The sequence below is a fragment of the Coregonus lavaretus genome, assembly GCF_964263955.1.
Source record: "Coregonus lavaretus genome assembly, chromosome: 24".
Taxonomy (NCBI): domain Eukaryota; kingdom Metazoa; phylum Chordata; class Actinopteri; order Salmoniformes; family Salmonidae; genus Coregonus; species Coregonus lavaretus.
Window position 1 is genome coordinate 30,509,737 of NC_140011.1, and position 15,702 is coordinate 30,525,438.

The window sequence follows — 15,702 nt, forward strand, 5'->3', positions numbered from 1 at the left end:
AGATTCATAATTAGGCAGAACACCCCAGACACCTGTTCACCTGACAGGAGCATTTTAGTGTGGTATATATAAGAACTATATTATTGCCATTTCGCATGATTCACTCTTCTCCGCCTCTGCTATTCCTCCCTCCCGCTCTCTCTCTTCTTAGCTCTCCCCTCAGACATGTGTGCAGGTCCTCCTGGTCGATCCTGCCCGACTGGGCGTGCCAGCTGTGGTGTGCAAACAGTGCCAAGTTCCTAGCTGAGATGGCGCTCATATCCATGGTGCTGGCTGCCCACTCCACAACATTCAGGTAGTACAGGCGTTCATGGAGGATGAACGGAGGGGTCCCGCGGTGGGGTGGACTGTGAGTGGGATACACCAGTCACTTCGTCTCCGATAGGAACAGGTCCTGGAGCTGCTACTGGGACAGAGGCTGAGGAGAGAACACCTTCCACACCTTGCTCTCGCTGACTGGCGGGCGTGAGTAGCCTGGTGGGATGTGCACGGGGTCAATGGAGCTCAGGCTGTTGATGATGGAGCCCTTGGTGTCTGTGGTGAGAACGTCTGACACACTGAAGGTAGATGGCTTCTCAGAGGTCCCCAGGTAGGACACGTTAAGGAGACCGTGGACCAGGGTGATGACAGTCTGGTGGTAGCGCCCAGGGTACTGGGAGGGGATAGGAGGGGAGAAGCCTGCAAAGGTGATGTCAGACTTTCCCTGGTGGAGAAGTGTGGCCACGATCACTTTGTCATACAGGTAATGGGCGGAGCCAGAGTCCCCAACATAGTTCACCTCTTAAAGACTGGCTGTGGTACCTGTGAACAGGAGAAAGAGAGAATGAGTAGAGCCTTAGCATCTACAGAACAGATTTTAGACAACTTGCAGATTTATTTTACAATGAACTGTGCTGTTAGTTACTTCAGGCATTTATATATGTATATACAGTGTGTACCTGCTTTAGATGGTCGCAGCTTAACAGAGTTAGCAGTGACTCGTGCTGGGATGAGCTCTTCCTTGCTGTGGTACAGCAGTCCTGAGCACACCTTCATATTACCTCCGTCCACAGGCATGGGTATGCCCCTGCTATAGACATCTCCCCTGGAGACAACATCACATCACACCACACATTTCACAAGGATTAGTTCAGTTCCCTTATGTTTTCAAAAGTGATGTGAGTTCGTGAACAATTACTTATTTCTGAACTACTCTTTTTACTGACTCGATAGTCATCGTTCATTTTAGTTGTTTGTTTGACCTGCTGGCTGCAATGAATACAGCAGGATTAATAAGCGCTCCCCCGACTCAGTGGCTCCAGAGACGTGCTCCGACCACCAATTGTCTATCAGTGCGCACAGGAAAATTGATCATGCTGCATGCAGCATAGAGAAGAAAAATACACTGATAATTGATTGCATGGTGCAAGAATGACTGCAATTAATTTATTATTGAACGTTATGATGGACACAACTTTGTAGAACCAAAACATATAGCCTGCCTCTCTGCTCAACAAGCTTGAACTCGAGAACAAATCATTGTTTGGGGGGCTGCTGCGAACGATATTGTGCTAATCCCTCGCGGCAGTCAAGCAATTCCATTCCGCCAAGAGTCATTCACAATCTAGTCCGGTTGCTGTCACACCTATAGACCTAATTTCAAAGACATCAAGAAATATCGTTTGTGTATGCCTAGTAATCACAAATGTAGGCCTACATTGTTTGAAACACACTTTTATACGTCTCAGTCACAAATGATAGCTCCAATAAGCCCCCGCTATGGTGAATGAGGCTTGTAGTATCATGATTATTTCGAGTTTTTAGTTCACAGGTAGAGGGTCCTGCGTGTTCTGGGCAATACTGAATCAAATGAACAAAATGAGTCGAACGATTCGTTCTTTTGACTCAACAATTTGAAAGGACCCGAGTCAGTAAAAAGAGCCGAACTTCCCGTCACTAGTTTTCAAGACTAAATAGATTTGATTGGATGGCCACATAAGACCACTCGAAACCACTTATCGCACTAAAGTCTTTTGTTAAAAACTTACCTACAAAACCACTGATGCGGACACTTTGGCCATAGTTCACATGGGTGACAGGTGCCACGACGTTGTTGAGGAAGCTCTGAGAAAAGCCCTCCCCCAACATGGCCTCCTCCAGCATCTGATTGGCTAGTGTGAGGAAACTGTCACCACCCATTGCAAGCAGGAGCTTCTCCACACTTGTGAAGGAGTAGCTGAACTGCTAGTACTGGTAGATTCTGGAAAAACAAGAATCAAAACATCACATACCTACAATTAGCACTCTTCTCTCATTAACAACATTTGTATTTCATAATAAAGGTTTTGACTGCTGTGCTGTAAATAGACAGGTAGCAGAATCTAAAGTCTCACCTCATGAACTTGTCCAGAACACTTTCCACCCACATCTGCAGGAAGTTGAACCTGTACCGCCGAAGCAGGCGCAGGAAGTTCACAATAAACCAGTCACTCTCTTCAAAGGTAAGCTCCTTTCCATGGGACATCCCATCTATGGGAAAGACCTGAGAGAAACAGGGGAGAAATAGAGATGGGTGTCATATTAGTCCATCTGTGCATGTGTACAGCACTCTTTCAGGAACAAGCAAGTGTATCTCTGATAGGCTAACATGTCTCACCTAGTTTTTCAAGGAAGCGCTTCATGTGCAGGTTTAGGGGGTGGATAACTGCACCCCCCCGTCTCGTACTCATAGCCCCCGATGTTCTAGGTGGCCAGTCGCCCCGTGCCTGGCTCAAACACATCGATCTTCACCACTGCCCCAAACTCCTGTCTCAGGAAGTAAGCTGTTGCTGTGCCACCGATGCCTGCTCCAACCACAGCTGTACAATGTCATTCAAAGTCCAAGGGGATTAAAATGAACAATTCACAAGTAAAAAAAATTGTCATAAATATGTGTCCTCTGAAATAGAAATGCTCTCTGGGCCAATATAACTAAATTCATGGTGATTTTTGAACCCCCCTCATTGGATGCCATTGACAAAGACAATGGAATGTGGAGTCTGGACTAGGATTGGTTTACCTATTGTCTTGGGTGGAGTTCTGAGTTCTGGAGTTGAGGCTAGAGTCCCAAGAACAGGAGTGCCCTGATTGACAGAGTTTTCGAAATCATCATAGGCTTTCATTTATTTCCAAGCAAGGGCATCTGAGTAGAGATGAAAGAAACCATCATTCAATGACAGAAATAACATAGGCTACATTCACAACTGATCAGTAGTCAGAAACATGTCACTTTAATATGATTGTGTGATATTTTAAAAACATCTATGATATCACCCCACTTTGTTAGCTAAAGTCAAACAATTATAAAGGTCTGATAAGTGTGCACTGCTCACCATTTCAAAAGTCAGTAGAGGGTTAGACTTCTCAAAGAGTTCACGATTAAGTTTTACTACGAGTTTACAGAGGATCTTTAAAACGCATCATGCTATTTACTAATCTAACTAGTAATTTAGTCAAAGTCACTGAGAAAAAATATAATAGAGAATAAGCACAGTGTTGTAAAAGTTTAAAGTTTGGACTTTAAACTAAGTGGAGAGTTCGGTCAAATATATCTATAACTAACTCTGCTTCGGTCACGTCGCGACCTTATTTGGAACCGGAAATTACCACACTAATGGCGGAAGCTAGAGCGGATGTGACGCAATTGCCATTAGAACGAAGAGGCATGGTTTCACGGAGGTGACCTACACTTTGAAACAGTAATGTAACAAAGCTTCTAATCTTGCAATAGCATACTGTATGTCATTGGGGTGGCTGTTATTTAGCTTTGCAACGTAGCCAAAACGTATCTTCTAACAGTTATAATTCAGCTTGAATACCCACGCTACTGAGAGCAACCTTTGAGATGGCAGAGGCACATCAAGCTCGTGTACAGAAAACCATAGAGGATATGGTTCAAAGTTTAGAACGGGACCACATCCGCAAGATGCAAGTAAGTGGTCATGGAAATGCAATTTCAGCTATGTTCAATACATACAATGTAATCCAGTATATTGTGCAGTGCATTATCTACCAACTTCAGTTTTACAAATCGCCCTCATTCTCCAAGTATAGATAATTTGCCACCTTTTATTGACAACACGTAGGCTTCTATCAGGTGCACAGTTCAAATCTTTCTTGTGCATGTACCCAGGGACTCATGTTCAAGTGCAGTGCAGAGTGTTGCGAGCGCTCCACAGACTCCATGTCGCAGGTGCACAATTGTATTGAACGCTGCCACACTCCTCTGGCGCAGGCCCAAGGACTAGTGACCAATGAACTAGAGAAATTTCAGGTGAGTTTCATGTGGTGTTATTATGTGCTTGATTATCATGAGAAAACATACAGAGAATGTGTAGTAATTAACATTCTGTCTCCCCATGCCCAGGACCGGCTGACCAGGTGCACCATGCACTGCAATGACAAGGCCAGGGACCTGTTTGACTCTGGGGCCAAGGAGCCAGCCGTGCGGGCCATGATGGAGAACTGTGTGGGCAGCTGTGTGGACGACCACGTCAACCTGATCCCCAGCATGACGCACAGACTCAAAGAGAACCTGGACTCTATTCCACAGTGAGGAGGAGGGAAGAGCTTACTTCAGATGCATGATACAGCCTGGACTCCATACTACAGTGACAAAGGGGTTCATAAAGTTTACTCTGTCATCTCAGACTCTAATAACAGTGAGGAAGTATAAACAGCAGACTCAAAGATGACAGTGAAAAAGAGAGTTAGAAATGGCAGATCCAATACCTCAGTGAGGGAAAGGGACATGGGGGTTGTACAGCTTGCAGGAATTAGATTTGGGTCCTGGTAAAAGATTAATTCGAGTCCATGCTGTCAGGGAGGGTGGGGGATATACTCCCGCTCAGAGTCAAAGAAACTACACATCCCCTGCAAACTGACTGTATGTTTCTATGTAGCACTTACTGTTTATTGGTTGAACCTACAGACCAGACAGCCAGCTGAACTTACTCAGCAGACCTATGCCATTACAGAACTGTCTAACATACAAAATACCGGTAACTATGTGTGAAGGTATTTATTACTTGTCCTGATAGCCTAGCTGTTGTATGATTGGAGTCTTTATTCTGCCTCAATACTCTGAATATTTGCAACCTGTTCCTCTATCCTCTAGCATGATCTCTGTGCTGTTTGTTTTGTGTGAACTACGCATGTTCTGTGATTGTCTTTCCCTCCATCACTATTTCAGTTTTTATATGAAAATTCAAGCAGATGGTAAAAAAGGATGGAATTGCATTGGGATTGACTTTTAGCCTGAATTATCCTTTACCTAGCTGTCTTTTGGCAATTCATCAGAACATTTTCAGTAGAGTTGAACTTGATAGTAATGCACCAACACACACCTTATAAACATCCAGCTTTTGAAAATGCACGTTTTAATAACGATAAACATGGTGGAATAATCTCTGTATAATGTACAAATGGATGCACAGACACTAATGGTAAAAAACGACTTGACATTATATGAGTGAGGATATTACAGCATTATATAATGAATGACTGCAAAGACAAGTGTAAAGGTAAGCCATCACTGTAGATCAAACTGACAGTAGATCAATACAATACTGCCATGCCAAAATAAATATATTTGTCCAACACACCTTACAATACATTATGGCATGTATATTACAATTATATCTAAAATTGAGATTAAACCTATGTTTTGAAGAAAGAAAATAAGTGTGCAAAGCTGTTATCAAGGCAAAGGGTGGCTACTTTGAAGAATCTAAAATATATTAAGATTAGTTTAACACTTTTTTGGTTACTACATGATTCCATATGTGTTATTTCATAGTTTTGATGTCTTCACTATTATTCTACAATGTAGAAAATAGTAAAAATAAAGAAAAACTCTTGAATGAGTTGGTGTGTCCAAACTTTTGACTGGTACTGTATATATACTGAACAAAAATATAAACGCAACATGTAAAGTGTTGGTCCCATGTTTCATGAGCTGAAATAAAAGATCCCAGAAATGTTCCATATGCACAGAAAGCTTATTTCTGTTGCCAGAGAATTTGGGTGGTGGACCATTCTTGATACACATGGGAAACTGTTGAGCGTGAAAAACCTAGCAGGTTTCAGTTCTTGACACAAACCAATACGCCTGGCACCTACTACCATACCCTGTTCAAAGGCACTTAAATATTTTGTCTTGCCCATTCACCCTCTGAATGGCGCACATACACAATCCATGTCTTGGCTTGAAAATCCTTCTTTACCTGGACAGTATAGTGGCTGACATACTCTTAATTAATTAGCAATACAGTAATTACAGAGAGGATAGTAATGGATGTACAGAAATAGTAACAGATAATTCCCTGTGAGAGACATGAGATGGTCACACACTTCTGATAGCACCACAGCCCACTGGTGTGGACAATTTATTTGCAGTTTAAGTTTTTTTTTTCTCACTTTTTCTTTCATTAAAAAAATGAAAAATAAATAATACAAAAAAGACATGTCAAAGGAATGAAATAAAAATGTTTTACATTCAAATAATGAATATGTTATAAAAGGAATGCTGAAGAATAAAATATTTTTTTTAACTAACAACATATCCCAGAACACACTAGACTGGGATATAGAGCATGCAGATGCCAGGGTTGTGTTTGGGGGGTAGAAGTTGTGGGCCACAGCTTGGGACCAGGATGTCAGAGAGGGGCCATGGAAGATGCTGGTGTGGGACAAGGACAGGATTAGCCTGTATTATAAGTGTGGAGCTGGCATCAGGATACACTGCGGGCGCTGTTCTCTGGTTCAGGGGCATCAGGACGGCGGTCCATATGAGGAGATGTGTACTGGAAGTTACAGCACACATAGAGAGGGAAGGACAAGAGCCGACTGTCCAGGTTCATCACCACATACTCCTGGTAGGAAGAAAGAAAGACAAATAGGGGGAGCACAGAATGTAAGTTACAGCAATAGTTATATGGTCCGATTCAGGCAATACTTATATAGTGATATGTTCATTTCAAGAGCGGAGGAAAGTTTCAGAACATGTGGATTATGTATGGTCTGACTGACCCATAGACATTAAAACCAGTAGATAGTGATAGTGTTGACGTCATCCATGTTTTCCTATGGACAACTCCCGATGGCGTAATAAAGCCGGAAGTATTTGAATTTGAAGCGCGCCATATTGCTGAATGGGGCTGAATGGGACCCCACAAAAAATCGCTAAGGATCATGGTGAAAGTGGCCGTAACTAGCAAAGGATCATGGTCGATGTAGTCGTTGTCATCCTGCCTGAGAGTCAACCTTAATGTCTATGGAGGCTCCTCGTAGCCTGCCGGCCTGTGATTGGTCTGTGTCAGCACGTGGTCCTGTGTGACGACAAATGTAGTAGTAAATGGATCACTATTTAATTAAATATCTTGATTTGTAGCAAACTTTAAAATAATTCACAGTTGATTATAATAAACCAATTTTAGAGCCCAAAACGACAGTTCTGGCGATCGTAATTTACAAGTAAGCTTTCTAGAGCAGACCAGGGCTTTTGGCAGCGCTGGGTTGCTACGCAGTAGCCGACCAGCAGAGCACGTTACTTCACGCTCCAGACCGGACACTGGGGGCTTGGACTGACCTGGTCTTTCTCCAGGGTGAGTAGCTGGTAACCAGTGGATCGACTACACACCAGCTTACCACTGTTATCAAAGGAGGCCAGGCGTAACCTGAACAGAGAGAGGGACAAACATTGAGTGAGAGGTGAGAGGCTAGTCAGGCCTGGTAGAACACAGGTAAATCAAATGGCAGTTACACAGAACATAATTATACCATTACTACTCCACACACAATGCAATGCCAACATTTGAAATCTGTCCTTTGTGTGTTGTGCTGACTACAGCCTAGGTCCTGTCTGCAGCATGGAACACTAACCTGTATGCTAGATGTCTCTGAGGCTGCAGACTCACAGCTCCCCCACATGGTTGGCTCAGCGTATTCCTCTTGAACACTATAAAGCGATTGGTGTAGGTCACCAGCAGGTCAAAGCCAAAGTTGAAGCCTGTCCAACGCCAACAGTACTGAGAGAATAAAAAGTTAAAACATTATATTTTATTTGATGTTTTGTTTGAAGTTCTTATAGCGTGATTATTCTGAATAAATGATGAAAATGATGTCCTTATTACACAGAGACTAATGGTCTGACTCACATCGCCATCTTTGGTCAGTTTCCTGCCACATCGCATACTACTTGACTCAAACTCCTCCTTATTGGCATCCTGTGGGCTACAGACACACAACACACATGCCTTACTATACAAGCAGAAATATATTTTCAGTCACTGAATATCACAGAATGGAATTAATGTTGTTATGGAGTGATGTTGCTGGTTTGGAGCTCCAGTTCTCACCCATTGTCATTGTCGTGTTCCGTCCGTAGCATGGCAAACCACTGGCTCTTGTACACGGAGGTCAGCCAATCTGGTATGAGGAGTTTTACAGAGGAAATAAAAATGACTACTAAAACTGTCCTGAGTGAATGTGATACATAAATCATTATCCAAATCATCACCCTTACCTGGTGGGAGAATGTTGTCTCTCTCCAGGATGCGTGCGGAAGCCAAGTCATTGATGATGTATTGTAGGCGCACATGGCTGAAGACAGGAGTAAAGGGGGCGCCGTCCTCTGCTTTTAAGAAGGGCTCCTCCTCTCCCAACTCTGCAACATAAGGGCCATTAGAAAATACTGGTCAGTCAGTGTCTGTGTGTATATTCTACAGCCCTGTGTTCAGATAGGTGTGTAGCTAGCTGTGGACATGCCCTGTGGAACAGAACGTACCAGTCCTGCGTTTGCAAAGCCAGGCGTCGGCATCAGCCAGCAGCTGCTTGATGGGACCGTCCCAGGATGGATTGAGCTGCAGGAACATCCACTGAGGAGAGAGAGTTACAAAGAGAGGGTATGAATGAGAGAGAAGGGATGGGGGAGATAAATCAACAGTCTTCCTTACAGAAACAGCCTTAGCCTTTAGAAACAGTCCCTAAGGCTACAGTAGTACCTTTTTCAGAGCGGTGTAGACGTCCATCTCCACCTGCATGACAAACAGGTCAGACGACTGGATCAGCTGTTCTATCACGTCCACTCTGCAGATACAGCACAGAAACAACACTGCTCACTGACACTGACCACACAACACTTAGACTATTACAAGTATAAGTCCTAGGGAAAAATAGGAAAACATTGAAGATACACACCCCAGCTCCTTCATGAGGTCAACATTCTGATGGGTCATGAGGTTATTGTGGAGCCATTCCAGACACCTGCAGGAGACACACAAGCATACGCATGTAGAGTGATAAGAATATGATTAACTATGTATTTTCGATTATCTAATTTTATTCAATATGAGTGTAATGATGGGGCTTACTTCTTCATGACAGAGTCCAGGCCATAGATGCTGGCAGAGGAGTAGTAGCCACACACAGTCTTGACACTGACATTCTCCTTCATGGTCTCACCACACTGCTGGATCAGACCATCCTGCAAAGATGCACAAGGCATGGCATTTTATCGCCTTTGATAATCTATTCTCATTCAGTAAATTACATTCCAGCAAGTTCAACTTCCAACTCACACATATCACTATCATCTCAACATTATATACTGTTACATTCCATGTATTCTATGTAAAGATACTGTAGTGTGATATGATGATAATCTACTGACCAGTTGGAGCATACAAGCTCCTGCTAGGATACTGACGACCCTGCTGGGCTTGATCAGAACATCATCCCGGTACAGCGATCCAAACACTACCTGCAGAGCTAAACACACACACACACACACACACAGAGAAAATCAAGATAAATGCGTATAGTAACTGCAAAAAAGGAGTTCAGTGACATAAACAAAGCAATTTGTAGTGTTTTATTCCTGGCAGTGACTGAAGTCCTCACCCTCTGTGTCGATGTTCTGGTCTGGGATCTCTAACGGTATGACCATCATGTTAGACTCCTTCCAGGAGCCACTGAACATGCTGGAGAAATACCCTGACTACATAAATAAGAACATCATGTCGGGAGAGGAGGAGAGACAGAGACAGAGACAGAGACAGCGAGAGCGAGAGAGAGAGAGAGAGAGAGAGAGAGAGAGAGAGAGAGAGAGAGAGAGAGAGAGAGAGAGAGAGAGAGAGAGAGGAATGAGTCACAGGCATTGGCTTTGTAGAGAATAAAGTGTGTAGTGTACACAGAACAGTGTACTAACCTGGCACAGGTACACTTTGTGCAGGTTCCACTCCTGCCCCAGGGCACAGATGCGGATGTCACTGTTCTCCCCGTTCAGGAACAATGTCTGATAGATGTACTTAGAGGTGCTCTTCAGCTTCTTCCTGTTACAGTTTCAAAACAAACCAGAACAACGCAGGCCAAGGTTAAAAACAGGCTGGCCATATGAAAGATGTGCAAATACCTCACCTGTTCTGTAAGTGTGTTTGTCTCTTACTCTGGCCCACTGTGTGTGTGTTTATGAAATTGTGTGTATTTCCAGTGTGACGTGTGTGTGACTCTTCTCACCTCCATGGTGTGTCCAGTAAGGCATCTTCCTCATCAGGCTCACTCTCGCAGTCGCACTGTGCAGTCCGTTTCCTCTTTCTGTATTCACATCCATGCTTGCCACTGGCACATGCAGTCTCAACTGCTTCCTCAGGATCCTGGGACGAGGCCTGTAACCGGCTGCCCTGAGTGCCCATCTCGCCCCTGCACACTACACACAAAACAAGACCATCTGCAACATCAAATGGATGGATCTATTGTCATTTATACAAGCTTCATTACTCAGGGGTATACAATAGAAAGTCACTTTTGTTGTTGAGTAACAATTTCTTTAAATTATTATTTAAGTTCAGACCTGGAGAACTCTCACATAACAGTTGTTCATACATGTCAAAGCACGAATTCTGAACACACGTCCTGCCCTCAGGTCTGACATCAACAATATTAGCTAACAAACTCAGGCACTGTGTTCAGCTAACATATAATTACATTGTTGTGGTTGCAACAGCTGCAGCGGTAGATAACTTTGCTAGAAAGCTACATAAACTAGCCAGCTACCCACACAACAACAAGTAGTAGCAACCCTTAGCTTGTGACCGGGTAGCTAATGAATGCAATAGCTTGCTAATGTATGATATTACTGACATTTACCTGATGTATATACAACGTACAAGGCTAACTCTTCGGCTAGCAAGTTTTGTTGTCAATTAGGTAGTCTAGTTTGCTAGCCAGATCAGCTGTGACAGGTCACTATAAGTAAACAACAAGCCTTTTCAGCTATGTTGCGTTTAAAATGATTGAACAAAAGACAAGAAGATATTGCAGAGCTAGCTAATCCGGCCAAATACGATCTACCAATAGCTGGAGCATCATTATGAATGTTTCAAAGGATATCTCAAGAACACATTTCAAGTTGTCTTTCAACTATTCATAGCTAGAACAATGCAGATTAGATTCCACAGACTAGCTAGCTAGGTCCATGTCTTCTTCTAGCGTGCTAAATACGATCTACCAATAGCTGGAGCATCATTATGAATGTTTCAAAGGATATCTCAAGAACACATTTCAAGTTGTCTTTCAACTATTCATAGCTAGAACAATGCAGATTAGATTCCACAGACTAGCTAGCTAGGTCCATGTCTTCTTCTAGCGTGCTAACTATAATGTGCTTCACGCGCTTCTGCGCATTATTGCCATCTACTGTAGTAGTGGAGATATGCAGATGTGGACAGGCTACCTGGTAACTACTGTAGGAATATGTTTGTATTGGAGGATTGTTTAACCAGATGTATAGATCTTTTAAAATGTGTAGGTGACCAAGGGGACTCCCAGAAACAATCCAATGAGGGGATACGATTATCTGGCCCGGGTTACCCCCGTGGGTAGTCTGCACTCGGTGATTGCATTTCTTTTGGAACCGGGCTGTCTCTCAGGCATTATCCAGGTGCCCGTTCAAAACCCACGGCGAAATCGGCACACAAGAAAAAACGTGTGACGTAGTTGAGGGCAATGCTAGATTAAACACGTGGAGTAATTAATAGGATTATGTGTTTTCACATGCAAAAGTGATTGCTTTGGATAAAAACTAGTTAGAAAATTCAAACATGTATTTTATGGAAAAGAGATGTATGTTTTTGAACGATGCACCTTGTTGACAACATGACGGAGCGGCGCAGATTACTGTTCGAATTGAGAAGGGCGCTCCTCCCTCACAGTTTCTGCCCGTTCACTGACCGTCGTTGCGGACAAAGACCAGTGCGGAGTCGTCACTAGTTAACACAGCCACAAAGGCATATTAACCCCGCCTAGTTCTACAGTTTGTTGTTAAAATCTTATTTTAAACCTAACCACACTGCAAATGTATGCCTAATCTTAAATGAAGACCAAAAAACAAATTTTTGCTTTCATACATTTTTACGATATAACCTATTTTGACATTGTGGCTGTGCTATGTAGTGGAAACCGGTGCACCACGGCTCAGGTTAACATTTAACATTTTAGTCATTTAGCAGACGCTCTTATCCAGAGCAATTAGGGTTAAGTGCCTTGCTCAAGGGCACATCGACAGATTTTTCACCTAGTCGGCTCGGGGATTAGAACCAGCGACCTTTCGATTACTAGCACAACGCTCTTAACCACTAAGCTATCTGCCGCCCCATAACGTAATTTCCTCGTTATTTCAGGAGGTAAATATGTTTTTCCTAACCAAAGATCCTTGGGATGTCCCTACCCTAAACCCTAACCTTAAACCCCCCTAAGGTCGATGTCCACGCCCCCGCGGAAATCGAATTAGCATAATAAAATAATCCCCATAAAAATCCATCAATTTAAGATAGAGATATCTTTTTTTTTTTTGCATTGGATGTGTCTCAATCCATGGCATCCGAATATGTTGCACTTCAGCATTTGCAGTAAAAGGTGACAGAGCTAGAAAGGTGTTTGTCAGACCATGAGACATCCCGAAAATCGGCCTTCTTGTCTGTAGAGTCTGAACGGGTTTGACCCCTCTATGGAAAAATGAGACTCTCACGAACACAATGATGTTCTCAGTTTTGCTCCATGACCCCCACAATAGTCTTGGGACTAGTCTGAAGTCGGTACAGCTGATCTGCCAACTAATATGACCTCTCTGTGGAAAAGTGAGACTCTCACCAACACCTACATGTCGGTTGTTTTGCTCTGGGATGCACACAGGCCTCACAAGACTCTTCTGAAGGTCCCCTGGTGCCAGTTGTATACTGTTTAGTGCCAAAAATAAGGGGTTAAATACATGTACAAAGATTAATATACAGTACCTGTCAAAAGTTTGGACACACCTACTAATTCCAGGGTTTCTCTTTATTTTTACTATGTTCTACATTGTAGAATAATAGTGAAGACATCAAAACTATGAAATAACACATATGGAATCATGTAGTAACCAAAAAAGTGTTAAACAAATCAAAATATATTTTATATTTGAGATTCTTTAAATAGCCACCCTTTGCCTTGATGACAGCTTTGCACACTCTTGGCATTCTCTCAACCAGTTTCACCTGGAATGCTTTTTCAACAGTCATATGCTGAGCACTTGTTGGCTGCTTTTCCCCTTCACTCTGCCGTCCGACCCATCCCAAACCATCTCAATTGGGTTGAGGTCGGGGGATTGTGGAGGCCAGGTCATCTGATGCAGCACTCCATCACTCTCCTTCTTGGTAAAATAGCCCTTACACAGCCTGGAGTTGTGTTGGGTCATTGTCCTGTTGAAAAACAAATGATAGTCCCACTGAACCCAAACCAGATGGAAAAATCTCCAATTTGAACTCCAGACCAAAGGACACATTTCCACCGTTCTAATGTCCATTGCTCGTGTTTCTTGGCCCAAGCAAGTCTCTTCTTCTTATTGGTGTCCTTTATTAGTGGTTTCTTTGCAGCAATTCGACCATGAAGGCCTGATTCACACAGTCTCATCTGAACAGTTGATGTTGAGATGTGTCTGTTACTTTAACTCTTTGAAGCATTTATTTGGGCTGCAATTTCTGAGGCTGGTAACTCTAATGAACTTATCATCTGCAGCAAAGGTAACACTGGGTCTTCCATTCCTGTGTCGGTCCTCATGAGAGCCAGTTTCATCATAGCGCTTGATGGTTTTTGCGACTGCACTTGAAAAAACGTTCAAAGTTCTTGAAATGTTCCGTATTGCCTGACCTTCATCTCTTAAAGTAATGATGGACAGTCGTTTCTCTTTGCTTATTTGAGCTGTTCTTGCCATAATGTGGACTTGGTCTTTTACCAAATAGGGCTATCTTCTGTATACCCCCCCTACCTTGTCACAACACAACTGATTGGCTCAAATGCATTAAGAAGGAAAGAAATTCCACAAATTAACTTTTAACAAGGCACACCTGTTAATTGAAATGCATTACAGGTGACTACCCCATGAAGCTGGTTGAGAGAATGCCAAGAGTGTGCAAAGCTGTCATCAAGGCAAAGCGTGACTATTTGAAGAATCTCAAATATAAAATATATTTTGATTTGTTTAACGCTTTTTTGGATACTACATGATTCCATATGTGTTATTTCATAATTTTGATGGCGTCACTATTATTCTACAATGTAAAAAATAGTAAAAATTAAGAAAAACCCTTGAATGAGTAGGTGTGTCCAAACTTTTAACTGGTGGTGTATATATATATATATATATATATATATATATATATATATATATATATATATAATATGTTTCCTGATCTTTCTTATATCTCTCAGATATAGGACAGACACTTCAGAACAAACTTCCTATCTGTTGTTCCATGTAGTGAATCTTGTCAAAGTTGCGCCAATTCAAATCTGGTATTAGGAACAAAAGAGGTCAACACGACTTCTAAGATATACTAGTTATTTTAATTAATGCAAAAACCTTCAATGGTAAATATGATGTTTCGTATATACGGGCTCCTTGAAATACCTCGCAGGGCACTTCAGAGAACTAAATCCATTGTTTCAGATTGTTCTTCAAATACTCTTACAGAGAGAGAGTTCCCACCTCTCTGCTGGCCAATCAGAGTAGAGACTTGAGCGTGGTTTAGACTTACTCAGCCTATCCGTTGACGCACAGGCTAGTCCCCCGCCTCTTAGCGCATCCCTGTTTCCAGGCATACGTTTATCATAACAACCTGTCATAGTGAGAAGAGCCAGCTCCCCTAGACACCATTCCTACGTCCAAGGATGGTTCAAAGATCACAAAGAACCAGTATAGTCTAGCATTTGGAGACACAAATCCTTATCTCATTTTACCCCCTAAAACAGCTCTTCACATCAATCACAGCTTGCCAGGTGACACAACCTACATCAGCACAGTCCAGAATGCATTCTTTCTAAGTTAGTCATCCCATCAATTAGGAGAATAATAAATCCCCCATAATCTGTTATTCAATGCGTTTGTATGGGCTAATAGCAGTAAGGCCAAATAAAAATGTTCATCAAATATATTTCAATATATCCTTTTTTATATATACTTTCGGTTTTGTACACCAGCTTCAAACAGCTGACAATCCAATATTTTGCGTTATGGAAAATATATTTCACACGGTTTAGATGGTACAGTAATTCTCTACACTATGCTTGCTTGTTTTGTCACATAAAGTGAAATTAGGCGAACTATTAGAATTTTAGCAACCAGGAAATGGTGGAGCGATTTCTGCATAGTGC

At 42.5% G+C, this 15,702-nt stretch overlaps 2 protein-coding genes and 1 pseudogene across 5 annotated transcripts; 1 reads left to right on the forward strand and 2 right to left on the reverse strand.

Annotated features, from left to right (window-relative positions):
- LOC311099501 (prenylcysteine oxidase 1-like) lies at window positions 1–3,437 on the reverse strand (annotated as a pseudogene). Its single transcript, XR_014615721.1, has 7 exons — window positions 3,351–3,437; window positions 3,038–3,160; window positions 2,636–2,837; window positions 2,373–2,521; window positions 2,028–2,239; window positions 939–1,084; window positions 1–801 (listed from the first exon to the last, which is right to left on the reverse strand). The product of XR_014615721.1 is annotated as a prenylcysteine oxidase 1-like (transcript).
- A 206-nt stretch (window positions 3,438–3,643) lies between these two features.
- On the forward strand, window positions 3,644–5,618 carry fam136a (family with sequence similarity 136 member A). Its single transcript, XM_084140206.1, has 3 exons — window positions 3,644–3,949; window positions 4,151–4,291; window positions 4,385–5,618. The coding sequence occupies exons 1-3, from the start codon at window positions 3,863–3,865 to the stop codon at window positions 4,571–4,573; spliced, it is 417 nt and encodes a 138-aa protein (XP_083996332.1). The 5' UTR covers window positions 3,644–3,862; the 3' UTR covers window positions 4,574–5,618.
- An 88-nt stretch (window positions 5,619–5,706) lies between these two features.
- On the reverse strand, window positions 5,707–11,694 carry LOC311099502 (germ cell-less protein-like 1). Of its 3 annotated transcripts, none has more exons than XM_084140203.1 (15): window positions 11,164–11,660; window positions 10,534–10,723; window positions 10,226–10,349; window positions 9,919–10,015; window positions 9,689–9,786; window positions 9,390–9,502; window positions 9,217–9,282; window positions 9,021–9,105; window positions 8,804–8,894; window positions 8,543–8,683; window positions 8,376–8,445; window positions 8,175–8,250; window positions 7,900–8,045; window positions 7,607–7,694; window positions 5,707–6,890 (listed from the first exon to the last, which is right to left on the reverse strand). In XM_084140203.1, the coding sequence occupies exons 2-15, from the start codon at window positions 10,707–10,709 to the stop codon at window positions 6,750–6,752; spliced, it is 1,512 nt and encodes a 503-aa protein (XP_083996329.1). In that variant the 5' UTR covers window positions 10,710–10,723; window positions 11,164–11,660; the 3' UTR covers window positions 5,707–6,749. The 3 variants fall into 3 exon arrangements, with proteins under 3 accessions (XP_083996329.1, XP_083996330.1, XP_083996331.1); XM_084140205.1 differs by lacking the exon at window positions 5,707–6,890 and adding an exon at window positions 7,212–7,346 and having other exon boundaries at window positions 11,164–11,674; XM_084140204.1 differs by having other exon boundaries at window positions 10,534–11,694.
- Between the last annotated feature and the right edge of the window lie 4,008 nt (window positions 11,695–15,702).

Excerpts from the sequence above, each read along its gene's own strand:
- LOC311099502 (XM_084140204.1), bottom strand. The coding sequence starts at position 10,709 with ATGGGCACTCAGGGCAGCCGGTTACAGGCCTCGTCCCAGGATCCTGAG. Across the intron at positions 10,350-10,533 it reads TTACTGGACACACCATGGAG|GAAGAAGCTGAAGAGCACCT; the intron begins GTGAGAAGAGTC and ends AAACTGTAACAG. Across the intron at positions 8,046-8,174 it reads AACTGACCAAAGATGGCGAT|TACTGTTGGCGTTGGACAGG; the intron begins GTGAGTCAGACC and ends TTATTCTCTCAG.
- fam136a (XM_084140206.1), top strand. The coding sequence starts at position 3,863 with ATGGCAGAGGCACATCAAGCTCGTGTACAGAAAACCATAGAGGATATG. Across the intron at positions 3,950-4,150 it reads ACCACATCCGCAAGATGCAA|GGACTCATGTTCAAGTGCAG; the intron begins GTAAGTGGTCAT and ends GCATGTACCCAG. Across the intron at positions 4,292-4,384 it reads ATGAACTAGAGAAATTTCAG|GACCGGCTGACCAGGTGCAC; the intron begins GTGAGTTTCATG and ends CCCCATGCCCAG.